Consider the following 24,650-nt stretch of genomic DNA (forward strand, 5'->3'; position numbering starts at 1 on the left):
GAAGACCTCCCCCACAAAAAAAGAAAAGCGGAAAGGAAAAAAAATCCACTTTACTGAGTCACACCCAGCTGTAAACATGTCACCGTGAAAGCCCCCACCCCCACCCCCCAGGCCACACAGTCGGAGGTGAAATGACTGGGTTTGGGAGGAGGGTCACCGGGTAGGTGCTAAGCAGGGCAGCGGGCAGGCAGATGCAGCAGGCTCCGTGTATTCGGGAAGAAGCCCTGGGGGCAGGGGTGGGGGGGTGGTGTCAGGGCGGGAGAGGGGCCCAAGCTCCCAGGAGCCTCAGAGTGAGGGTCCTCAAGGACCCGGAGGCTTAGGAAGCGTCTTCCTGGGGGCTCCCTCACAGGGCCTCAAGGCCCTCTGCCCTCCGGGCTGTGGGCCCTCAACTCCAGGGCACCCACTGCAGGGAAGGTGAGGGCCCCCCCAGCCCCCCCAATGGTCTGCCCAGCCCAGTCCAGTCTCCTGGTCCCCTGTGAGCCTCTGGGTTAGGCTGTGGCCTCAGGGGGCCGGGTGAGACCCCACCCCAGCCCCTGGCCCCCAGCTCCTCAGAGTCCAGCCCTAGGTCTGGGCAGCTCCACAGGGAGCAGCACAGGGCTCCTTCCCTGGGTCCTGGGTCCCGGGTCCCTCTGTGGCCCTCCGCCTGGAATGTGGCAGTGAGGTGGGCGAGGAGGGGCTGGTCCTCTGGTGGCCCGTCGCCCTGCTGTGCAGCGGCCTCACACAGCCGTCTCCTGGTCCTCCCGCTGGATCATCTGGTAGTGCTGCCGGTTCTCTAGGTACGCGGCCAGTTCCGTGTCCTGAGCCCTCTCAGCCCGCTGCCGGGGAGTGTCGCCCTGGATGAGGGGGGGCTGCCATCACCTCAGGGATCTGTCGGCCCCAGCAGGCTTAGAAGACGGGGGCTCTTCCCTCGGGAGCAGCCAACTCCTGCTGGCTCAGGTTCTCGGGGTCTGGACTGTGCTGGCTGAAGGACAGCTTTGGATCCCCGGAGGCGGCCCTCCCCCAGACCCCCCTCTCCCCGGGCTGGAGTTTGGGAGAGGTTTGCTTGCGTGGATCCCCTGCCTGCCCTGCTAGTCTGCTCACCTGCTGGTCTGTCTTCATGAGAGAGGCCCCGGCCTCCACGATGTAGTGGCAGATGGTACGCTGGCCCAGGGCTGCGGCCTGGTGCAGACAGGTCTCCCCGCTGGGGGAACAGGGGCTGGCTGTGGACCCCATCCAGTCCTCTGAGCCCTCCTGTCTCCCAAAGGCCATCAGAAAGGGCAGGAAGTTCAGGGTCCTGGGGCAAGGGGGGGGGTGGCCCAGAGGATGACAGATGTGACCAGGAAGGGTTTATGGGCTCTGACAGGACCAAATGGGAGGGGCTAGATAAAGACGGGACAGTTTCCAGGGTAACTGGGGTCCTGCACTGCCCACATACTCACTTTTCCTCCACAGCATCAAGGATCTCTGTGGGGGCTGGAGAAGGGGGGGGGAAGTCAGAGAGGCCTGGCAGCCTCTCCCTCCTCCCAGGGGCCCCAGTGGCACAGCTCACCATGGTCCAGCAGGTAGCGGACCACCTCCTTGCTGCCAGTGCTGACAGCGTGGTGCAGGAGCGTGCGGCCCCGCTCGTCCCGGTGCATGAGGTCACCCCCGGCTCGGTGCAGCTCCTGGAGCTGGGGGCAGGAGGCAGAGCAGGGCTGGGGCTCCTCAGGGCCACCCTGCTTCCAGCCACAGAAACGCCCCCCAACTCACACAGGCCCCAGGCTCCCTAGGGGCCTCTGGGGGTCTTTCTGGAGCGCAGGGGAGACACGATGGGCTTCTCTCACCCCAGGTGCCCCTGGACACCCTGGGAGCACTGACGACCGAGCCTTGGAGCCTGCGGTTCCTCTAAGGCTCGATCCTGTCTGAGCACCAGGGACAGGCAGAATGAGCTAGGAAGCCCCTATGCGGGGACACCGATTGTGGGCTGGACAGGGATGGGGGGCATGGCTGACTGGAACCACCACACGGAGGCCCCACAGAGGCCCAGGCAACGACAGATGACCGCACCTCAACAGATCAGCTCTTGGCCCAGCCCAGAGGCTTCACTCCCCAGGACCTGAGGGGGCTGCCAAGGGGAAGAAGCCCGAGCCTGGCACTAGTACCTTACAGAAATCGTTCCTCTTGGCAGCCTCGATCAGCTCTTCACCTGCACAGAACACCTGCCTGTTACTCTCTGGCGCTGGACGCCTAGGCATGTGTCGGTGTGTGAACATACGTCTGAGGTACTATTGTGCAGAGAAGGGGGCCTGTTGGGGCACGTATGCCAAGGGCTGTGGGCTCACGGTGACTGTGACGTAGCTGTGTTCTTGTGAGGCTGCGTATGGGCTCCACCCCACCCGACCCCACCACCCCACCGAACCTCGGTCTTAGGACCAGGGAGGAAACAGGGGCCCTGCAGGGAGAGGCCTCACCTGTAGGGGGTGCAGCATCCCCCGGCAGTGACCTGCAAACAGAGCAGGATGAGATGTGGCAGGGCTACAGGTGACATGGCTACAGCACGGGCCCAGCCTGTTGCCCTCCCCAGCCCCAACCCGGGGCGCCCTCTGTCCTTTCAACAGTTTATTGAGTGCCTCCTATGTGTCAAGTGATGTTCTGGGCACTGGCAACACAGCAGTGAACATGGCGGGTGGAGAACTTGCTCTCAGGGAGCTTACATTCTAGTCAGAGAGACAAACAAGTAAACAAATAAATAAGGTATTTTGAAACAGCAGGAAGTGCTACAAAGAATAGGAGACAGGGTAGTGTGATTGAACAGCAACTTCAGGTGGGGCTCCTGGGAGACCCTGAGGAGGAAACACCCAAGCTGAGAGATGAATGGAGGGGCAGCTCTGTGAAGATCGGGGAGGCAAGGAGAAGTCCAGAGGTGGGCAAACTTGTGCCTTAAAGAACCCAGAGGCGAGTGCGGCTGGACTGTGGTGATGGAGCAGGGAGGGCGCTGGTGGGGTCAGAGACCACCAGGCTCAGGCTGCGTGGGATGAAGTGACCAGGTACAGGGGGAGGGCACATTTACTGCAGGGTGGGTGCTGGGGAAGAAGGTTCCAGGCTTGGGGGAGAGAGCAGGAGGCCAGGGGCTCCGTGGTGTGCTCAGACGCGGCGGGCAGATGGTGGGGTGGAGGGCTGGCAGGCTGGGTTCAGTTTGCTGCCTGTGGGTCAGTGGGGAGGGGCCAGTGGGGACCGCAGGCAGCTGGACGTGCGTCTGACACTCAGGGAAGTGGCTGGGGCGAAGACAGGGCTTGAGGAGCCGCTGCCTTACGGGTGGGATTTACAGCCAGGGCACTGGCTGAGGCCTGGGACTCACCGGGGCCTGGGTGAGCAGGGCGAGGTGGGGAGAGGGGAAGAGGGGGTTGGGAGGTCGGGTCGGGCAGACGCCCCCAGCAGCTCAGGGTCCAGGATATAAATCTCATCCTGTGCGATCTCGGTCACGTAGTTGAGGTGTTCCTGCGGGTGGGGAGGTCAGGGCCGAGAGTCAGGGCCCTGCAGGGTGGCCGGGGTGGTGGTGAAGGGGCTTCCAGGCCAGGAGACCTGGAGAAGCCTCTGCTGTGAGCAGGAATGCTGACAGGAGGCAGGCGGGCCAGTGGCCCTGCCAGTCCCCTGTCCCCTCCCCCATTCTCCTCTCCTCTCCTGCCACCCAAGCCCATACCCTGACCTCCACACAGCGGGCCCCCCAGCTGGCCAGCCCCTTTCTATTGCTAAGCGTTTACCCAGGTGACCAGGCCTCTGGCCAGAAGTGCCTTTCCTTCCGTGTCTGGATGGATGACAGCTGTGCCGTGAGGGCCGCCCCCACCCCACCCCAACCCAGCGAGCCCTGTCCGGGCACACGGGCTCCCTTCTCCCGTAAGCACCATCCCTGTGCACGGCCCAACCGCGGACACTATGGGATGCAAGGACGGCTGTGCCCAGCTGTGGAGGGTGGCCTAGCAGGACAGGGGACACTGGGGCCCCGGAGCCGGCGGCGGACGGAGCAGGACGGCGAGTGCTCACCTGGGCCCTGTCGATTCTGTAGAAGCGGCTAGCAGTGGTGGCTGTGGGGAGAGACGTGGCTGAGGAAGGGGGCCCTTGTCCAGGCCTAGGTCTTCTGCCGCCCCACCTAGGACCCCCAAGGGAGGGGGCAGGACACGGCCCGGGACCACCCTGAGCTGGCCCTTCGGGGCCACTCACCATCCAGGAAGCACCACTTGGGGGAGAGTTTCTGGCACGTCGGAGACTTGGCTCCAGCACCTTCGGGCTCCTGTCGAGAGAAGCAGAGGCCGGGGCTGGGGGTGACCAGAACCCGGGGCAGGAGGGGGCAGCCCAGGCAGGCCCCAGACCTGCTCCTCACCTGCCTGAGCCTCTCGATGTGGGCGCGGCACAGCTCCAGGTCGCTGTCTCCCGGGACCACCACGGTGCCCAACGGCACAGCTGGAGGACAGAGCGGCTGTCAGCAGCTGGCTGCGCTGCCCCCCACCGCCCTGCCCTCAGGGGACCCGGCGCTCCTCGGCGCCCCCAGCCCCGTTCGCCACTCACAGGCCTCTTTGAGCTGCTCCTTGTCATAGTGCAAGGCCTCGTAGTCGTGCATGCTGACCCTGCTCACCTGGATCCGCAGCTGCTCCGGCACTGGCTGCTGGCTGCGGGCGGGGCGACCACACAGCACTCGGCCAGGGCTCTCCTGGGCTTCCCGTCCCCGCCAGGCACCGAGCCACGTGCCCCACCCAGCTGCCTCGGGGGACTGTGAGCCTCCTTTCCAGATGGGAAAACCGAGGCTGGGGAGGGGCATACTCGCTGTGCAGGGGGGCGGCGCTCCGCCGCTTGGCCTTCTGCACCATGGTGGCCTGGTTGCGCAGGGAGATGCGGATGCATGAGGCTGCGAGCTTGCAGGGCTCACCATCCACCTGCACTGGGATGGCCTTAGACGTGGTGAGCAGCACCTCTCGGCACTGTGTCAGCCGCTCGCCGTGCCCGCCCACCTGCAGTGCTGCCTGTGGGCGCGAGAGGCTCAGGCCAGGGGCCAGGGGGTGGCAGGACCTCAAGCTCTGCTTTTCCCAGGGATGCTCTGGCCAAAGTGAGAGTGACCCCCCGCCCCATGGAGAGCAGACGGAGGGTGAGACCCCAGCCAGAGAAGGAGGTGAGGGTCAGCTCTCCTGTCCTGGCCAATGAAGGAAGTTTGGTGACTGCCCCCCACTTCCATCTCGGGGCCAGGCTCCGGGGCACTGTGGGGACAGGGCCGGGGCAAAGCAGGGCCGGGGCTCTAGATGGTCCCCGTGCTGGCTCACTCACCAGGGATGTCATGGTAAAGCCAATAACCTCGAGGTAGCCATCATCATGCCGCTGGGGCTCAAAGTCATGGTGCTCCCCAGGGTGGCCCCAGGGCATGGTGCCCGCACAGTACCTGGAGGGGAGGGCACCACAATGGGCTTCAGAGGACAGGCGTGCAGGACAGAGGCAGCAGGGCCCACACAGAGCCCTTCCCTCCTCACCTGGGGATGTTCAGGAAAACAATGCACTGGGGTTTCAGGTCCTGAATCTTGGGGGTCAGGTCAGTCCCGTCACACTGGAGGCGGGAACGGTGGAGGGTGTAGAGGGTATATGTACCCAGGTGGTCTCCCTTCCACTGGGCCCGCCCACCCTGCCTGCCAGCATGGCCCACTCACCACCACGCGGATGTGCTTGGCCAAGTCCTTGGAGCTGCCCATCAGGAAGTCGGAGAAGGCTGTCTGTGGGAGACAGAGGGCGTCACCATCTGGTGACAGGTAATTGCCTTCACCGCTGCCACGCAGGGGTCCTGCGGCCTGGGAGACACAGGTGGGCAGGGGGCACAGGCGGTAGAACAGGTGGGCATGGGAATGGTGGGGCATAGCTGGCAGACCCCAGACTCACCCCGGCGTAGAACATCTTATTCCGAAAGCGGCTGTTGAATTTCTCTGGGTTGGCCTCTGGGTGGTGACAAGAAATAGGGGACAGTCAGTTGTTCTGAGCCTGCTGGGGCTTCCCAGGCTGGGGTCAAGAGGGAGGGTTGAGAATGAATGCCTTTTACTGGGAAGGGCAAGATCTGGTCCTCTCGGGGACCCCCTCCTGTATCCCTCCCTCCCCAGCCTCCCCAGGCCTCCTCAGCAAAAGTCTGCCAACCTCGGGACTCGTGAAACTCCAGGGTGACGTGGGCATCAAAGCCCAGGCTGAAGTAGTTGTTGAAGACATCCAGCGGCAGCTGGAGAAAGGCCAGGGACGGGCATGAGGGCTGGCCGGCTCAGCCCCCGCGTTTTCAGCCCTTTCCCACACAGTCACGTCCACCAGACAGCTCTGCCCCCAGCCCACCGGCCTCGGCCCTGCCGTCTGAGCTCCCGGGCTAAGTGCCCCGCGCACAAGGGCACCCCGTGCCCTGCTGGCCCCCTCTTCCCATAGCCCTCCCCCCGACGGGCCGTGTTCTGCAGGAGCCCCACGAGAGCTGGGACTTGGTTTTGCTCGCTGCTGAGAACAGACGGTGCCCGGCAGTAGCAACTTCTCAGTAAACATGTGCTGAGTGGCTGAGTGACAGCTACCTCGTGAGGCGAGTACCGTTACTCCCTCCTCCTGTGAAGAGGTCGAGGTCTGGAGACACCAAGAGTCACCCTGGGTCCCAGGATCCCAGACACCCCCGGCCCTGCCCCGGCCGACCCACCCGGTCGGTGGCCCCCTCATCTCGCTCCTCAGGCCCCGCCTCGGGGTTGGGCTCAGCACGGAGGTCCCAGCGGTCCAGCTGCACCACGTTGCCCTCCTCTACGTGGGAGAGGATCTTGGACACGGGCTCATCGGTGTAGCCCTGGGGGGAGGCAGGAACTGAGCCCCTCCAGGGTCTGGGCCTTCCCTGCTGCCCCGCCTTCCCCAGCTCCCTGCCCTGTGGGCACTCACCCCACCCCAGTTGAGGGTGCGGGCCAAGTCGTTGCCGGTGCCCAGGGGCAGGATGGCGACGGGTGGCGGTGGTTTTAAGCGCAGCTGGTCCAGGGTGGAGAGGATCCAGCCGACCTGCAGCGGGCAGAGCACGAGAGGCCAGGTCAGAGTGCGAGGCCAGGGCCGGGCCGGGCCGGGCCGGGCCGGGCCGGGCCGGGCCGGGAGGGGCAGGAGCGCTCACCGTGCCATCGCCCCCACAGGCCAGGATCCGCAGGTTGTGCACCCGGCGGTACATCTCCAGCCTGGGGTCAGAAGACAGGAATGGGGTCAGGGTCCGCGTGCTGTACCCCGAGCGCCAGGCGAGCCCCTGCCACCATCCCCACGAGAGCCCTGGCAAGTACTTACGCCTCCTTGGGCCCTCCCTGGCTCAGGTCAAAGACTTGCCGGGGATTGAGATACCAGAGGAAGGACTGGATGATCTTGGCGCCCTGTGGGAGACCAGGAGCCGACAGGGACGGGGCGGCGGGGGGCGGGGGGGAGGCAGTCAGGGGTGGCGGGCTGAGGTGAGGAGATGCGTGGGGAGAAGGGTGGGAACTGTGGGAACAAGGCCTAGGCAGGGGCGAAGGGTGGAGACAGAATTGGATTTTCTCAGCGTCCCTGGGAAAGAGGAATGGGGCAGAAGCTGCAACAGAACCTGGGAACAGTTGCTGCGGGGAGGGCCGTGAGCTTGACCCCATCCCTCCCCCAAGGCGCTCGGTGGAGAGGGCAGGCTGTGGGTACCTGGTTGCCCCCACTCTTGGGGTTCACGAACACCAGCAGGGGCTTCATGAGGGGGGACGGGGTGGGCCTGATGATGAAGGGTCTCCAGCGGCCCTCCTTGGAGACACAGAGAGCCCATAAGGCTCTTTCCTGTCTTGGCAGACCCCGCCCCCGTTCCCTTGTGATCACACCGGGTCACACCTCACAGTGGGCCTGGCCATAGAGAGGCACCTCGGATCTGACCTCTCACCTTCCTCAGGGCCGCAGAGCCCAAACTGACCCACTGGTGGCCGAGCTGGCAGCATCAGCCCAGGGGGCTCAGCATCCCCCCAAACAGGCCCCTCTCTCCTGTTCCCCCCCTCCAGCTGCCCACCTGGTCCCAGGTCTAACCTCAGGCCCTTTCTTGCTAGATTTCCTCTTGAAGGATGCCCTCTTTTTCTTCTTGCTTGCCTTGAGGGTATTCTGCAAGGGAAGCAAGGATATTGGTGACAAGGTGGGTGGGCCCAGGTGGCTGGCAGACCCTAGGTGTCTGCGGGGGTCAAGGGTGCGGGCAGGACTCACCTGGGGCCTGCGGGCACGGAGGATCCAGGTGGGTGGGATGACCACGGCGGCGTGGACCCCCAGGGAGCACGGCTCCTCGATCTGCTGCAGCATGAAGCAGGACACCTTGCTGTGGTACTAGAGGGGGTTGGTTGGCGTGGCTGAGCCAGACCCAGCTGAGACCCGGGACCCCCAACCCAGCGCAGCCCGGGGGCCAGCCCGCAGGTAGGGCGAGCAGCACTCACGGCTTGCTTGCACCAGGAGCAGCTGATGGCCACGATCTCCTTGCTGTGGAAGGTGAACTTCTGCTGGAAGCCCTAGGGCGCACAGGGTGATGAGGGCAGCCGGGACCCAGCCTGGAGCAGCAGACCCAGCCCCCTTCCGGTGCCACCCTTTCTCCACCCAGGGCAATGGAGCACGTTTTTTAAAAATAAAAGAACTGTAAAATGAGTCCCTAGGGTAGGGAGGGAGGCTGAGCCAGGTGCCCACAACTCTCTTTAGTTAATTGCGTGATCTGCTGCAAAGGGGTCCACAGCTAACTCCTGCCTGATTCCAATCCCTCCTTCCTGACCCAGGCCCGCCAGGCCCGCCAGTGCACTCTGAAAGTTCTTTATGGTACCGATCACATTCATTCCTGCTCATTCCACACACGTTCCTCGCGGGCCTGCTGTGTGCCCCACACTGCTGGATACTGAGTGGACGGAGGAAAGAGGGACCTCTCAGAGCCTGAACTTACTGAGGGAGCAGACAAGAAGCAGACAATAAATAAGTCAACGAAACCACAACCACTGTGGACTGTGCTCAGGAAGCCCCCTGCAGCCTGTCTGGGAGCCACATCCTCCTCTAGGAGGACAGGGACCCGCTACCCAGCTCGGTGCTTGCCACCCAGCAGGCCCTAAACATGCATCGGCTGAGTTAATGAGGGAAAAAGTCTATATGCTTCTCAAAGGGCTCACCCGCGACTTCAGAGCAGCCCAGAGACGCTGCTCTAGAAGGCTTTCCTCTCTGCCCTCCTGCTCTGCCCAGGGACCTGGCTGCTCTGGAACTGGCTGGGCACTGCAGCCAGGCTGAGAGTGAGCCCTGACCACGGTCAGTAATGGACGGGCCACACGAGGCTCAGGGGCCGTAGGGCCTGGGGCCAGTGGGCAGCAGGCTGGCCAACTTCCTTGGGCAGGGCCTCACCTTCCCACAGTGCCGACACTTGCCATCCTGGCGTCGCCTGTGTACCCAGTGGTGCCGCACAAAGGTTGGCTGGCAGAGGAGAGAAGCGTCACCGGAGTAAGTGAGGGGTGGAAGCTTTGAACGTGGCCTGTGCCCCTCAATATATCAACAGTGAGGGGCAGGGGCTGCAGGACGCTCTCTGCAGTCCTGTGTGTGAGAAGGGGCTGAAGACTTCTCCCCGTGGCCCAGAGGTCAGGGCTCAGAGGAAGTACAGAGAGAACTGGGAGGCACAAGAGGTAGGCAGTGCCCTACCCCATCTGCAGGCAGGGCCAACCGGGCCTTCCCCTTTGAGACCCTCAGAGCCTCAGCCCTGTACCTCCCTGGGCCCCAGAGCCGCCTAGAAGGAGCTGAGCCCCTGGTGACACTCTGAAGACACTGCAGAGAGGTCCACTCAGGAAACCTGGGGCCCTAACTACCCTGGGCACTTACCTCACGGACGTTCCTGGAGCCTGATTCACGGAAGGATGGCTTGCAGCGGAAATTTATCTGTGAAACATGAAATGATCACCAAAACATCAGAACCTCCCTTCGTGGGGTCAGGCATATGGCCACCCCCTTCAGGAAGGCGTCACTCAGAGGCATCCTTGCAAGGTAGGGATAGCCCCCAATTATCCTGGGAGCCCTGAGAACGTGAGACACCTCTTCTCAGAAGCCCTCCTACATCCCCGCTCCTCTCCACTAGCCAGAAGGAATCTTTCCTTCCTCTGCCCAGTGTTCTGGGATGCGGGAGACAGCAAGCTCTGTATCCGTCTCCCCCACTAGAACAGCACCAAGGCTTACCCCTCCTCCACCTTTCCTCACCCTCCAGCACTCCCGACTCAGGCACATGCCGGCAGCCCAGTCCTCGCTTGCTGACTGGTCCCTGGAGATGGTTAGCTCATTTGTGAAATCCTGGTTTGATTTTCACCTTAGGGGGTGGTGTGATGGGTCTATAGTGCCTGGGGCTACACTGGTTTCTCTTCTCCTAACTGTCCCTGCTTCAGCCTTAGCAGAATTGTAGGGAAACCTCACACTACGAGTTGGGGGGTCGGGGAAGCAGTCCATGTTAGCCTTGTTCATGCCATTGCTAGTCCTACGGGATTTCTCTTATGCTGGTCTGGGTTTCTGCTGCCTGGGGAGCACTGATGGGCCATGGCAGCCCTCCCACCCTCTGCCTGGACCCACCCGCCCAGCATTCCTTCCACCTCCCTCCCTGGAAGCACACGGCCCAGACGTGCCCCCAGCTGCAGACACACTGTGGACAGTGGTCCTTGGGGAAAGGTCTTTACAGTGGCAGCGTGGAGGGGACTGAGCCAGGCTTCAGGGCCGCACAGGACTGGCCCTGACACAGCTGAGTTGCACAGCTTCAGCAAGGCATGGCCCCTTCTAAGTGTTAGTTTGGGAACTGATAAAATGGTGTCTTGGTCATCATTCATTACTTCATCTGGTTGAGTAATAGTCTACAAGCCCCACTCTGTGCCAGGCTTGTTCTGGGCAGTGGAGTCACAGTAACAAATAGAGGAGGAGCCAGGATGCAAATGCAGGCACCTCAGCTCCAGGGTCCTTGGCTCTTCACCACTACGCACACTGGGGTACCCCCGGCAGGTGATGTTTGTGTAACATGAAAATGCGTGTACAGATACACACGTGTGTGCACTGGGAGGGCTTTAGCACCCAAAGGGGAGGGGCCGGAGAGCCTGAGCAACCACACTCACCTTCTCTAGCTGTTCAATGCAGGGGGTGTGCACCACAATCTTGCACGCTGCACACTTCCTCCGGGACACTGATTTCTGCTGCAGGAAAGAGAGGGCCCCTGAGGCACCAGGTAACTCCACCCGGGATGCTGCCCCAGGGCAGGCAGAGAACTCCTCGCACCTGCCCCAGCACAGCTGCCCACTGTGTGCACCGGGAAGCCCCAGCCCTGGCATCAGGACACAGCCCCATTCCTCTCACCATCCTCGGGCAGCCCACCGCAGGGGTGCTTAGGTGAGAGCCTTGTTTCCACCTTCCCCTGGAAGGGCAGCAGCCTGTCAGGCCCACAGGAATCGGCCTACAGGCTTCTAGACCTGGCTCCACCACCAGGGGGCAGTGTGCTGCACAGAGCTCACTCACCAGCATCTTGGCTACACAGTACTGCTCTCCAACATAGCAGAAGTCCCCGGACACGTTGGTATCAAACCAGATGTGCTCCCCATACGTCGCTGACTCCTAGACCACAGGATGAGCACGCTTAGTGCACCCCTGCCCTGCCCGACCAACCCTCCCTCTCCCAATACAAACCTGCTCCAGCTGCCACAATCTACTTTGCTCCATCCTGTTTTCCCCACTGTCCCTTGGCTTTAAGGCTTGGCTCAAACGTGGCCATGCCAGGTCTGCCCTGACCCCACAGGCCCACGGGCTCTTCTCGCAGCTGCCCACAGTACCCTCAACCCGACTGCTCCGTGGCCCTGAGCCCGGCGGGGACTGGTCCTCATTTGCCCCTTGCAGCTCCCGGCCACTCACGCTCCAGTCCACAGTGCTCCGGATCTGCCGCTCAGGCTCACTGCGCGGGGCCCCGGGAGCTGGAGGAGGGGGTGCCAGGTGCTGGAGGCCTGACTTGGTGATGGCTTTCCTACAGAAAAGGAGATAGCTGAGGCTAGCTGAGCACTCGGCGACTCTGCTTCCTTCCCCTCACCTAGGATCTCTGCCCTCACCGTGACCTCAACACCGGGTCAAGACAGGGATGGCGGTAGGGAGGGCAGAGGATGCCCTAAGGCAGCCCAAGACTCTGAGAGGATCCCCGAGGAGACTAGGCCCTCCTGAGAGTCCTGCTTGGCTTCCGAGCATGGCTCAGAGCTCTTCCCGAGCCGGGGGCCCTCAAGCCAGCCCCCGGAGGCCACTTGCCCTGCTGGCTGCAGCTATACCTACGCAAGCAGGGCACTCCAGGTCTGGGGTCCGGCTGACTTGCGCCGCAGGGCTACCTGGCGTCTGCGGGACAGCGGGCGCACGCAGGCAGGCATCCTGGGGCCAGCTGCAGTGCCCGAGGCTCTTCGGCCCCCCAGGCTGAGGTGCTGGCCTGAGGGCCGCTGCGGGCTGAGGGGCCGGTAGTAACCGTGCAGGCCCCAGAGGGCGCGGTCTTTCACCACGTCAGCGGGCAGCAGGTGGGAGGAGGCCCGGCGCCGGCGCCAGCGGGGAATGGGCAGCACGGGCAGGGCTCCCCGATGCGGGGATGGCCCCGGTCTCTTGGTGCCTGGCTGGGTGGCCGCCAACGACGCAACTGTCACATCCTCCTCCTGGACCCCCTCCTCCTCATCCATGCCCAAGAGCCCGGCCAAGAGCAGGGGTGCGCCCAGACGCAGGGCCCCAACAGTGGCAGGCTGCAGGGCAGGCACCTCATCCACGGTGAAGCGGGGGTTGCAGGCGGGGGGCGCGGTGCTGGAGCGCCGGCGGCTGGAGCGCGGGGCCCCCACCCCACAGCCCAGGAGGCAGCCCTGGAGCTGTGCGCTGGAGCGGCGCCGCTGGACCAGCGAGGAGGAGGCCTGCCCTGCAGGCGAGCGGCGCCGGGCCTTGCCTGTGGGCAGCCCCACGCCGCCGGGCCGCCTCTGCCCCTCTCCAGGGCCTGGCGCCTTCCGCTGGAAGTGTCTCCTAAAGAAGGTCTCCATGGCAGGGGCAGGCGGGTGGCTGTCGGGTGGAGACCGGGGGCATGAGGAGCTGGGCCAGGCCACGGCGTACCCTGTGCCCGGGAGCCCCGTCACAGCCGCTGCCCTTTGAGCAGAGAAGGGACACTTGGGAGGCATTGGGGGGGCGTCTGTGGCCTCTGAGCTCCATAAACGGGGTGCCTGGGGGTGCCAGAGGATCCAGCAGGGAGCCTGCACTCATCACTGTTCCCTGTGCGGCCCCAGGAGTGCTGGGTAGGAGGGGCTGCCAGCTCCCCATCTGGGATCCCCTGTCCAGGCACCATGATCCACCAAGCTCTAGCCCAAAGGGCTTCAAGTCCCTTGCCTGAAGCTGATGGAAAAGAAAAGAAAAAGGAAGGTGGAAGCCTGGAGCTGACCTAGACAGGCTGAGGGGCTGAGGGCAAGGCTTTTCCTCTCCTTAGGCCTTTGTTCTGCCACCAACACAGGGCACGTTAGGCTTAGGTGTCCCCTCCCGGAACATGGCACCAACCAAGCCATGGTAAGAAAACGAGGCTCCCTGAAGAGAAATTCAGTCCTGATACGACCCCCTGACTTGCAGTCAGGCTGACAGTGGCACTAGAAATGGAGAGGATCTGACGTCTGCCTTGGGGATTGAAGGCCCCCCGAAAACTGGAGAGGCAGCTGCACAGGGAGAGAAGCCACCAGGGGGACTTTGTGTGGGAAGCCACGAGAGCCGAGACAGTGCCTCTGCCTCTGGGTGTGTGTGTGCTCTTGCTCTGAGGGGCCGACAGTAAGAACTTTTCTGGTCTTACCTTTCTGAAGAGGCACAGTAAGGACATTCCATGTGTGAAAATGCTGGATGATGTCAGAAAACCCTTCCAGCTCTGCTGCTGAGGAAGCCCATGAACTGCACCTTGACCTGGGGGCCAATGCTCGAAGCCCAAATGCTGAGAATTCCAGACACTAAGCTACCCAGAGCTCCTCCTGCAGGAGCCTTGGCGACCACCCTTGCTCACCCATCCTCCCTTGACCTGGTCTGAACACAGGCTCCGCTTCCTCTGCCAGCTCACCTACCCCCTGCCGCCCCTTCCGCACAGGCGGCTGGGAGGACCTGCGCCCTCACCTCCCCCTAACAGTGCGGGAGGGACAGGAAGCCTGGTATGCTTCAGGGGGGCAACGCCTCCAGAATTCCCAGGGACACCTGTGTCCTGCCATCAAGTACTCTCCTGGGCCCTGGCAGCCACAGGGAGGTCTGAGTCACGGCCATGGGACACCTGCCTGGGGCTGACAGGAGAGATACTTCTGCTAGCTGAGGGCCTCTGAGAGAGAGTGGGAGCCCTGGACAAAAGGTGGAAGATGATGCGTCTGAGGAATCGGGGCTGGGCTGCATGTCCAGCGCCTACTCCTCCCATCCAACACCCCCACCCTTGATTTGCTACTGCCCTGTGGGTCCGGGCAGGCAGTGTCAGGCAGGGCCCTGGATGGCTGTGGAGGTACTGACACGGAGGCACCCATGCCTGGGGAAGCAGTGCTCGGGTCTGCCCAGCTCCGGGTCTCTGCCTCTTACAGTCTGCCAGCCTCTGCAGGTGACAGGGAGAAAGGCAGGAGAGCTCTTGGCTTCCTCCTAAAGTCAATGCCATCATGGCTTACGTTTACTGAGCACCCACCTGTAACAGGCACGGTTCTAAGCCCTCTGCAAACATGTGTACCATTTTATAAACCACAGCACCCTAGGGACATCCCTGGTGGCGTAGTGGTTAAGAATCCACCTGCCTATGCAGGGGACACGGGTTTGAGCCCTGGTCTGGGAGGATCCCACATGCCGCGGAGCAACTAGGCCCATGAACCACAAGTACTGAGCCTGCGCATCTGGAGCCTGTGCTCTGCAACAAGAGAGGCCGCGACAGTGAGAGGCTCGCACACCGCGATGAAGAGTGGCCCCTGCTTGCCGGAACTAGAGGAAGCAAAAAACAAAAAACCGCCTGCCAATGCAGGGGACACGGGGTCGAGCCCCGGTCCGGGAAGATCCCACATGCCACGGAGCAACTAAGCCCATGCGCCACAGCTACTGAGCCTGAGCTCTGTAGCCCGCAAGCCACAACTACTGAAACCTGCGCGCCTAGAGCCCGTGCTCCGCAACAAGAGAAGCCACCGCAATGAGAAGCCCGCGCACCGCAGTGAAGAGCAGCCCCTGCTCGCTGCAACTAGAGAAAGCCGGGCAACGAAGACCCGACGCAGCCAAAAATAAATAAATAAATAAAATTTAAATAAACAAACACATCACCCTAAAGAATAGATACTGTATCATGCCCCGTTCCTCATGGGAGACTGCGGAGGTAACTTGCCCAAAGTGCACAACTAGTCTGTGTGGAGCCGCTGCTGGAACCTGCCTCTACCTGAACCCCAAAGCCCGCGCCCCAGAGACGTGGCAGAGAGCAGGGACTTCCCTGCTGGGCCACGAGCTGGGACTAAGGTGGGATGCGGGGGAGGGAAGGGAGCCATAACAAGGACAGTAGCGGTCCCATTTACCCATCACCTACTATGCGATGGGCCCTGGGCGAAGTGCGTTCGTTTATCACCTCGTTTGGTCCTCACTACCACCACCTCCTGAGGCAGGATCGATGGCTCCATTACAGAGATGAGGAAACAGGCTTGAAGGGGTGCAGTAACGTGCTCCAAGATCCCTCGGCTGGTCAGCGGCAGGACTGGGACCTGAACCCAGGGCTGCCTGACGCAGGGTCTGCTCTGCACCCAGGAAGAGGAGCCTAAAGGCCCAGCTGCCCACTGCCCCAGGGCACTGGCTTGCCAGCACTGCCCCAGGGTGTCAGCTTTCCCTGCCCGCCTGGTCAGGCCGCCCTGTGACAGCTGCCCAGCCCGGAGGAGATTAGTCAGCCGAGCACACCGCCTGATGCGAGTGTCACCCAGAAAACAAAAGGCCACAGTCACTGGGGGTGGGGTGCGGTGCGGCAGCTGCTCTCTGGGTGGCAGTGAGGGCTGGACCCTGCCTACTGCCCCAGACCCACGACAAGAGGCGCCGGCAGGACGAGGTTGCCCGCACATCCGCCTCATGACACGGGGGCGACTTACAGGTGCTCCCCTACCGCGTTCGAGCCCACACACTGCCCCGGGGTCTCCTCAGGGGCCTGACGGTGCAGTCATTGCGAGCGGGGTGGGGCAGGCTAGGCCAGCCTGGCCTTGTGTGGCCACGTGCAAAGCCCCTCCCTCACGGGCCTCAGTCTCCTTGTTGGTCCAAGGAGGCAGTCAGCTGGCTGACCTGACGCCTTATGACAAGCTCTCCTCTAAGGCACCCACTCCTCTGCGCTCCCCCCAGGCCCCATGCTTCCTGTTCCTCCCGTCTCCATAGAAACCTCTGTCCTCTGGTCAGCAGTGGCCTGACTCCTGACTTCCTATCTCTGCTGAGGCTTTTTCCTGGGTCTGCTCAGAAGCCCAGCCTGGTCTCAGGCCTGTCCCAGCCTTTCCCCTGCTTGGGCGTGGAGCTTCTCCCCACAGCACAGCTCCGAGTGGCAGCTTCTTGTCACCTCACGCTCTGTCACCTTCCACATACCACATGGTACGTGTAAAGGTCACCGGAGGACGCCCCACAGGGCTCTAACACCAACAGCAGAGCACGAATGGCTGCCCCTCAGCCTCCCAGTGGGGGACCTGGGGTAATCCTGTCACACCCGAAGGGAACAGAGTGGGAAAGGACTCACGGGCCCCGTCAACTGGCTGCTGGGAGCCTGGGGAGGACAAAGGATGCTACAGGGAGACACGCACAGTGGTGGCTGGCCATGCACCCCGGTGAACAGCACCGAGTGGGGCTGCAGGTGGCCAAGCTAAGGCAGCTGCCGGGGGTGAGCGGACACGAGTGCCTCAGCTTCATCGGCGACTGGCTAGGAAGCACAGGACTCTTGGCCTCCCAGCCAGACTGTCCCACACTCTATGTTAGCTTCAAGTGGAAAAGCCCATGAGCCTTGGCATCCTATATCTGCCATTGCTTTCCTGGGCTGACCAACTAACCTTTCTGAGTCTCAATTTTCTTATCTGAAAAATGGGGATGAAACGACCTAGTTTAGGAGGTTTGACATAAGGGAGGTTCGGATGAGATAACAGTAGAAAGTACCTGACTGCGGCTGGCAGAGAGGAGGGGCAGGGCAGGGCCTACGCCTATAGCAGACACCAGGGCGTGTGGATAGTGTCACCTCCTGGGGTCTGTCTCTGCCCACGGTGGGGGTGGGAACCCGGAAGGGGAAGCTGGAGCTCCCAGGATGGCCACCCCCACCCCCTGAGGAACAGAGCCTGGCAGCCAGAGCCGCCTGGGTGTCTGCTCCTGCTGTGATGAACGCCCTCTGCCCCTGGCACCAGGCCTGGCCCCCGGGGACCCCTCTGCTTCCAGAGGTGCTCACACAGGCCGCCCTGTGGGATTCAGTCAGAGTGCCCGTTCCACGCTGCGGACGGGCCCCTCACGCCCCTCTTCCCGGTGCAGGCTGGGAAGGGTGCCGTGTGGCCCCATTTCCAGCAGCCCCAGCGTCGGGGCCTGGAGCTGCTTCCCCAGGGTCTTGCTGCTCAGAAGCCACCTCTGGCTGCTTTGCTCCCACGGCCCTGAGGCTGAGGTCGGAGGGGAGGAGACGGGGACGGTTGGAAAGGGGGCCTGCCTGGGGCTGGTGAGGCAGGGTTCCTAGGTCTCTGTTCACTAAAAGGATCCTGCCCAAACCAAACCAAACCAAACCAGAATGCACGGCGGGGAGAGGTGGGCCAGGGCTGCATGGCAAAGGAGGCGACCAGGCCAGTCATGTTTACCTCAACAGGGTCCTGCCCTGGCTCGGGGACAGGAGCTCAGACAGGAGCTCGGTTGGCCTACGCTTTGCCGGTCCCTTTCCATCAGCTTCAGGAGCCTCGACTGGGGATGGTGGTGCCCGGGCCCGCCCTGATCCACCCCTCCCCAGGCCCACCCAGACAGATCCAGGAGGGAGGAAGCAGAAGGCAAGGAAGGGTTGAGGCAAGCCCCTTTGACCTGATCTGGAAGGCAGGGCGGCAGGCAGGAGGTGGGCCAGCGGGCTGGGGTCCTGGGGGGGGGGGGCAGGCGAGCCCCGGCTCCCGCTCCAGCTCCGGGCCGGCCTCCGGCTGAGCAAGTCCTAGTTTGGGGAGTGAGCTGCTGTGGCTGCTCCCCTGCCCCTCCCCCTCGCCACCCTCCTCCCCCACGCCTGAGACGGCCGTTATGAAAATAACCCGATCGGTAAGTGACTGCACTTCCTCTCCCAGCAGTGCAAGCAGGAGGCAGTGGGCGGGCACACACTCGCGCACGAGCCTCGCCTCCTGGCTTCTCTTCCCAAAGTCCCCAGAGGCCGGCTGAGCAACAGCTCAGTAGCCTCCCCTCCACGCGGCCCCCGGTACAGCTCAGCCCCTGCCTCAGCTCCGGGAGGGTTGGGGGGAGAAGAGGCAGGTCACCCTACACCCTCTCGCACCCACTGGACAGGTATTCCGGGATCTGAGGAAAGCAGCTGAGACAGCTAAGCACCGGCTTCAGACAAAATAACCGCAAAAATAAGCATCTGTGGCGTGTTTCACGACTTACTGAGCACTTTTCCACAAGCACTGCCGGACAGGAGGCTTGTAACTCCCCTGTGCAAGGGGCATTTTGCTCCCAGCTGAACCCCCAGGGCAGCTGAGGCTCACGGAGGCCCGTGACTGCCCACAGCTCACAAGTGGCTGAGCGGAGCCTCCTGATCCTGGGTTTCCCAGCCCTGCCAAGGGGGCCTGTCAGATCCAGAAGCCAGCCAGCCCATGTCACACCCATCCTGCCTAGAACGCCACCCCTCCGTTAACACTCCTAGCCCCTAGGATCTAGAGTGGCAGCTCTCAAACATCCTGGTCCCAGGACCCCCTTACACTCTTAAAAATTATTGAAGCTCCCCAAACGGTTTTGTTTATGGGGGTTATAGCTATTAAGACTGACCATATTAGAAACTAAAGCTGAGAAATATTTAAAATACTATTTATTCATTTGTTGAAAAACAATAAACCCAGTAACTGTTAATATAAATAACATACTTTTATGAAAAATAAACTGTATCTTCTAAAACAGAAAAGTAGTGAGAAGGGTGGCATGTTTTAATTTTTGCAAATTTCTCATGTCTCGCTTAATAGAAGACAGCTAGATTTTAACATCTGCCTCTGCAGTCAATCTGTTGTGATATGTTGTTTCGGTTGAAGTACATGAAGAAAATTCTGCGTCCCACTGGCAGTTAGAGAAGGAAGGAGCATTTTAATAGCCTTTTCACGCAATTCTGGGTGTTCTTCTCTGCTACTACACCCAAATATGACAAGTGGTAGTTTCTTAAAGGTTAGTGGCCACGTGGAATCTGAACTTTTCACTGGTCTGTCTTGCATTCTGAATTTTGAAACATCAAGCATAGGTCATTGGAAAATACTGGTTTACTGAGTTAGGCAGATCTCCACACACTGGAACAAAGTTTCCAAAATTGTAATTTTCACTCAAATTTTATCAATAGCAACACATTTTATCAATAGCAACAAATACTGATACTGTTTTTGAAGTGACAAGCTCACTTCATTCATTTTTGAGAAAACGTCTGCTAAATATCCAAATCTGAGGAGTTCTGTCTGTCGTCAGGTGTTCTTTCAAGTTTAAATGGTGTTCCTTAAAAAAAAGAAAAAAGTGACGAGTAGGGCTCGCAACTCAGTCACAAAAGTGCTTTTTCAAGACAGCCATCATAGTTCGGTTTGCAGCAAAAGTACTGTATGTATATTTCACATTTCTTCACACAGAACTTTTAAAAAAGTGTACTCAAGGATTTAGGCTTTAGAAGATTAATATATTTACTGCATTTTTCTTGTTGTGAGTGTGAAGAATACAATGGCTACAAGTCTATGTTGGGGCCACTGCCTTTGTCGGTGCCGAGGCTCCAGTAGTTTTACCCACAGTTGCTTTTATACAATGAGTACAAATATCAACACAGTTAGAAGGACACAAACTAGGGCAGCTCTGAAAGTATTATTACGAAAACAGTTTTGACCTCAACCATCCCCTGAAAGGGTCAAGGGCAACCCCAGGACCATACTTTGGGAACCACTGATTCAGAATAAATTCTAAATCCTCTAGCCTAGCAAACGTGGCTTCTGCAATGTGGCACTAACTCAACTTCCTATGCCTTGATACAACCCTTGGTGCTAACCAAGGCAACTTATTCTCTGCCCCCTAATCTGGCTGAGCCCAAGCTCACTGCTGTGTCCTTGCACATGGCATACCTTCTGCCTGGAATACCGGCCTCCTTCCTCACCTCGTATCAAAATCCCACCTGCTCACAGCTGCCCCAGCCAAGAGTACCTCACTCCCACTGATGACTCCACACCACCCATCTGGCTCCTCTGCCATGGGACCCCTGGAAGTCCTGATTCTCTCCAATCCATATGCCTCGTTCCTCCCACCCACCAGACAAGTTCCTGGGGGGCCAGGGGCCAGATCTAGTGCATCTGGGCAGCTCAGCACGTTGCCTGGCAGTGAGTCCAGTGTTTACTGCTGATGGGCTGAGGAGGAAGGAACAGGGAATTCCGTCGGGGAGGGACCAGAGCCGTAAGGGGAGAAGAAGGGCTTCCTCCACCTCGGGTACCCCACCCAAGGGCTGACCACAAGGCCCAGGCTACTTCTCTTTGCTGGGCACAGGGGGATGGCAGCAGCCTCCTCTCCAGAGGACCCAGAGAGTGACAGCTGAGGCTCCTTTCCGGGCTGGTGCCACTGCCCACTCCACGTTCTCCAAGGCTTTCCTTATGAAACCCGGCAACAGGGTTTGGTGACATGAAGTCACAGGTGAAGATGTGGGCAAGGAGGGGAGAGGAGCGGTTGCCTCAGATGCCGTGGGGTGGGGGGCAGGCCAGGACCCCAGCTCTGAGCTCCTTGCTGAAACATCCCCAGTCTCTCTCTCCTTGTATCCTGAGTCCCTGTCTCAGGGTCTGGCTCCTGGTAGGCCTTGGAGAAATGTCTGTGGAATTAATGATGGCTCATGCCTTTAGAGCCTCCCCTCCGAACCATCCTCCTACTGCCACCAGAATTCATCCTAAAGTGTCCACGTATCCTTCAATGGCTCTCTACTGTCAGGGAACAGAATGCAGAGACCTGGGCCTGGCAGTCAACAGGCTTCTCGGCCTCCTCTCCCATCTCGCTTTCATACTTTTTACATTTTACTTGACAAATACATAACTCACTCTGTGCCAGACACCGTCCTAAGTGTTTTACAAATACTAACTTTTTTTATTCATAAAATGTAATAGTAGTATTATCCCCAATTTATACATCAGAAAACCGAGGCACAGAGAGATTAAACAACTTGCCTGTGATCACGCAGCTAGTAAGTGGCAGAGCTGGGATTCCAACCTAGGAGTCTGCTCCGGGTCTGTGCTCTCAATCCCTCACTCTACCTCTAGATGCGTCTGTCAAGCAACGCACAGGGGTCTCTTCCTGCCTGTGTGCGTGGCACCTGACCGTCTCTCTGCCTGGAACACCATTCTCTTCTTCTGCTCCTTCATCTTTTTCCTCTCATATTTTCAGAGCTGGCTCAGATATCGGCTCTGCCGGAAAGTTCTCCCCAGCCTCCTCTCCCGGGCACTAGCTGCTCCCACGCTCAGGCCCTCTCTTGGTTGTTCTGGGCCATCAGTGCTGGTTTGCAGCTTGGTATCCCCCACCAGACCGTGCGCCCCTGGGATCATGTGTTACTCATAATTGCATCCCCAGGGTCTAGAAGTGCTGGATGTGGTTTGAAGAGTGAATGGAGGGAAAGGTGAATGGTCCAGGCTCAGCCTCAAGGATCACGCTGAGAGCAAAGGGCTGTGGGCCAGCGCAGTGACCCAGTGGCTGGCCAGTTCTGGAGGCCTTCCTGCCAGCCTTGGGTGGACAAGTTGCTCGTGTGGGCTGAGCTCCTGTGTCTCAGAGGCACATAGTGAAATCCATCCCTGATGGGAATGCCGATATGTCTCCCTCTGAGTCTCGCAACACCTTGCTGGGAGCGTTACGAAGCCCCTGCTGGCCCCCACGTCCCTCTTCTCTTGTGACTGGTCCCTCTTGCTGCCTTCTCCTGTGTCTGCAGCAGGCTCCCATTCCCCATCTGCCAGGAGCAGCATTCCCCCTTATCCCTCATTCAAAATTTAACTCCCCCTCTGACTCTTCTGACCAAGTTGCTCCCTCCTCCATCTACTAGAAGATCTTCTTAGAATCAGCTGTCAGCCCCCAGGGCCCCACTCGGCCTCCCAGGCTTCATGCACTCCACACAGGGTTTTTTTTTTTTTTTTTTTCCTGCCTCGAAGACAGAAAATGTGCCTCCAATCTTCCTGAGAGGTCACAGGGGTCAAAGGTGCTTTCCGAGGATTTGGACTCAAAGGTCCAGAGGTGTCCTGCCTCTGACCGGATACGCAACCTCAAGCTGAGTCTCTTACCCTGGCTGGGCCTCAATTTCCTCATCGGATTAATGGGGATAATACCACCTTGTCTTCCTCATGGGGTATTGCGGGCTTGAAAGAGAAAGTGTTCATGGTAACCCATTCCTCAGTTTACCAAAACTTTAAAGACAGAAAAATAACTCCAGAGGCCTAAAAATTAGGACAACCACTTTAGTGCACAACTTGGCTACAACTATCTAAGCTGAAGATACACTGCTCTGTAACCAAGCACTGGTGGACAGAACCCACGAGGAGCCGTGTCCCAGCGCAGTCTCTGAAGGATTACTTGCAATGGCAAAAAAACTACCAACAACCTAAATGTCCGTCAACAGTTACAAAAAGGAATGGTGTATGGCAGTTAAAATGGCTTCACACTACTGCTCGTGTTTCAAGACAGTTAAATCTCTGAAACAACATGGAGGGAAAAACCTAAATTCAGAATACGTACAATACACCATTTAACTCAAGGGCAAAGCCATACAAAACAGTACTATGTGTTACTGTGGATGCATACATACACAGGAAAAAAAAATCTTAAAACAGGCACGAGAATGTAAACACCCAAATCAGGACTGTCGTTTCTCCTGGGGAGGGAGACAAGGAGGCTTCCATCTCTGTCTAAGGCAAATATGACATAATGGTAAGATCTGACCAAGCTAAGTGGTAGGTGTTAACGTTATTCTGTATACTTGCCTCAGGGCAAATACTTAATGCTTTTCAAAAGATTTTTAAGTATTAAAAAAAAAAAGGCCCCCAGAGGGAGAACAGCTTCCGGGGGGTGGCCCTGGGTCTTCCATGGGTGGATTTCAGCAGTGGCATCTGCCAGGAGCAGCATTCCCCCTTACCCCTTGGAGCCCCAAGTATTCCTTACACTGTCTCCTGGTAGGAACCCCATATCTGTGGAGCCGGAAGGAAGGTCTCACCCGAAAGGATGCCTTTCAGAGGAGGGCGAGTGGCTGACAGGTTGCGTCAGTGGGGTGTCTGCGTGGGCTGGGGCCCCCTTTCACAACCACCCCCGCCCCAGTAAAATGTCAGCTAGCTGGGGAAGGGGGGCGGAGAGACAGGCAAGCTGTTAACCCGCGAGATGCTGCGGCGTGGGCGGCGCGGCCCAGGCTCCTAGACAGCTATTTTGGTTCAGCCCTGGCAGGGGAGAGGCCTCTATGTGGGAGCTCTGAACTGGCGCTAGGCCAGGTGCAAGCGGCGAGGAGGTCTCTACAGTGGAGGGAGAGAGCTCGGGGGCCCTCCCTCTCTCTTCAGACCTCTCACCGTGAGGCCCCGTGCGCCCCGTGCACTGTGTTCTCCTCCTTAACACCTCCCCCCAGGCCACAGGCCCCCCACTGACTCCACGGTGATATCTGGAGCTCCTGTGAACACGTCCCTTGAGTCGTCTGCTCCCTGCACTTTGAAAGCAAGATGAAAGGTCCCAGACTTGCTCCTCCACTCCAGATCCAGCCAGGGAGCCACATGACATCCTCCTTACAACCCGAGTCTCCCTACCCAAGGGTCTCCCCACCCCACCCCGCTCAGCCTTGCTCCCCCTGGGGCTAGGATCCTGGTGGCAGTTCTCCCTTGGGGTTGGGGCACAGATCATTTCAAGGGCCTCACTCTACTCCCACACAAGATAAAGATCTCTCAATTTCAAGGGGTTCAAGCACTTAAACCCCTTCTTAGGCTCTACCAGTTTGGTGATGGGAAAATAGAAGAATAGAAGAAAGGAGTGATAGTAAGTAGGGCAGCCTGGCGTTATGAAAAGATACTTGGGTTTGGGCTCCAGCGTAAGCTGCATGATCCTGGGCCAGGCCCCTGACCTCGCTGAGCCTTGGTGTCTCATCTGTAAAATGGGAATAAAATCAACTACAAGATTGTTCAGAGGATTACATGAAATTGATGGATTGACAAGCTTCTGGCCACCGTTAATGGCCAGAGAGAGATGAGCTGGCACATCCCCTGCATCCAGATGAGTGTAAGAGGGGCGGCAGGTGGGAGTGCTCACCTCCTCGGCCTCTCCCTCCTCTACCTGGGCCACAGAGCCCTCGGTCTCATCAAACCTGCTCTGCACCACCTAACCATGCCTCTGGCGTCTCAGCTGAGGAAGGGGGCAGATGAGGAGAGACGGCAGAATGATAGCTCCTCAAGGGCACCTGGTCACTGCTCTGGCCTGCCCTCTTCCACCTGAAACTGCCTTCCAAGACTCCCACCTGTGACTGGAGTGCCCGGCAGGCCCGG

General features: G+C 59.8%; 1 protein-coding gene across 7 annotated transcripts in view; it reads right to left on the reverse strand.

Annotated features, from left to right (window-relative positions):
- Positions 1–30: 30 nt before the first annotated feature.
- The window catches only part of DGKZ (diacylglycerol kinase zeta), a 42,395-nt gene continuing 17,775 nt past the window's right edge, over positions 31–24,650 (reverse strand). For 3 of the 7 annotated variants that reach the window (XM_060303270.2, XM_030864571.2, XM_030864572.2), the window contains exons 2-31: positions 11,860–11,968; positions 11,470–11,565; positions 11,073–11,150; positions 9,808–9,864; positions 9,340–9,408; positions 8,403–8,474; positions 8,179–8,295; positions 8,008–8,079; positions 7,639–7,734; positions 7,264–7,346; positions 7,100–7,160; positions 6,880–6,993; positions 6,650–6,790; positions 6,121–6,199; positions 5,872–5,927; positions 5,646–5,708; positions 5,472–5,545; positions 5,272–5,383; positions 4,774–4,973; positions 4,522–4,622; positions 4,337–4,416; positions 4,177–4,246; positions 4,000–4,040; positions 3,317–3,456; positions 2,430–2,461; positions 2,121–2,164; positions 1,529–1,649; positions 1,419–1,452; positions 1,081–1,180; positions 31–833 (exon numbers count right to left, since the gene is read on the reverse strand). In XM_060303270.2, the coding sequence (XP_060159253.1) occupies positions 717–833; positions 1,081–1,180; positions 1,419–1,452; positions 1,529–1,649; positions 2,121–2,164; positions 2,430–2,461; positions 3,317–3,456; positions 4,000–4,040; positions 4,177–4,246; positions 4,337–4,416; positions 4,522–4,622; positions 4,774–4,973; positions 5,272–5,383; positions 5,472–5,545; positions 5,646–5,708; positions 5,872–5,927; positions 6,121–6,199; positions 6,650–6,790; positions 6,880–6,993; positions 7,100–7,160; positions 7,264–7,346; positions 7,639–7,734; positions 8,008–8,079; positions 8,179–8,295; positions 8,403–8,474; positions 9,340–9,408; positions 9,808–9,864; positions 11,073–11,150; positions 11,470–11,565; positions 11,860–11,968 (2,629 nt within the window). In that variant the 3' untranslated portion in view covers positions 31–716. Of the gene's footprint in view, positions 834–1,080; positions 1,181–1,418; positions 1,453–1,528; positions 1,650–2,120; positions 2,165–2,429; positions 2,462–3,316; positions 3,457–3,999; positions 4,041–4,176; positions 4,247–4,336; positions 4,417–4,521; positions 4,623–4,773; positions 4,974–5,271; positions 5,384–5,471; positions 5,546–5,645; positions 5,709–5,871; positions 5,928–6,120; positions 6,200–6,649; positions 6,791–6,879; positions 6,994–7,099; positions 7,161–7,263; positions 7,347–7,638; positions 7,735–8,007; positions 8,080–8,178; positions 8,296–8,402; positions 8,475–9,339; positions 9,409–9,807; positions 9,865–11,072; positions 11,151–11,469; positions 11,566–11,859; positions 11,969–12,264; positions 13,272–24,650 lie in introns of those variants that run through there. The other 4 variants (XM_060303271.1, XM_030864573.2, XM_060303269.1 and 1 more) reach the window with 3 other exon arrangements.

This window comes from Globicephala melas, chromosome 8 (genome assembly GCF_963455315.2).
Source record: "Globicephala melas chromosome 8, mGloMel1.2, whole genome shotgun sequence".
Taxonomy (NCBI): Eukaryota; Metazoa; Chordata; class Mammalia; order Artiodactyla; family Delphinidae; genus Globicephala; species Globicephala melas.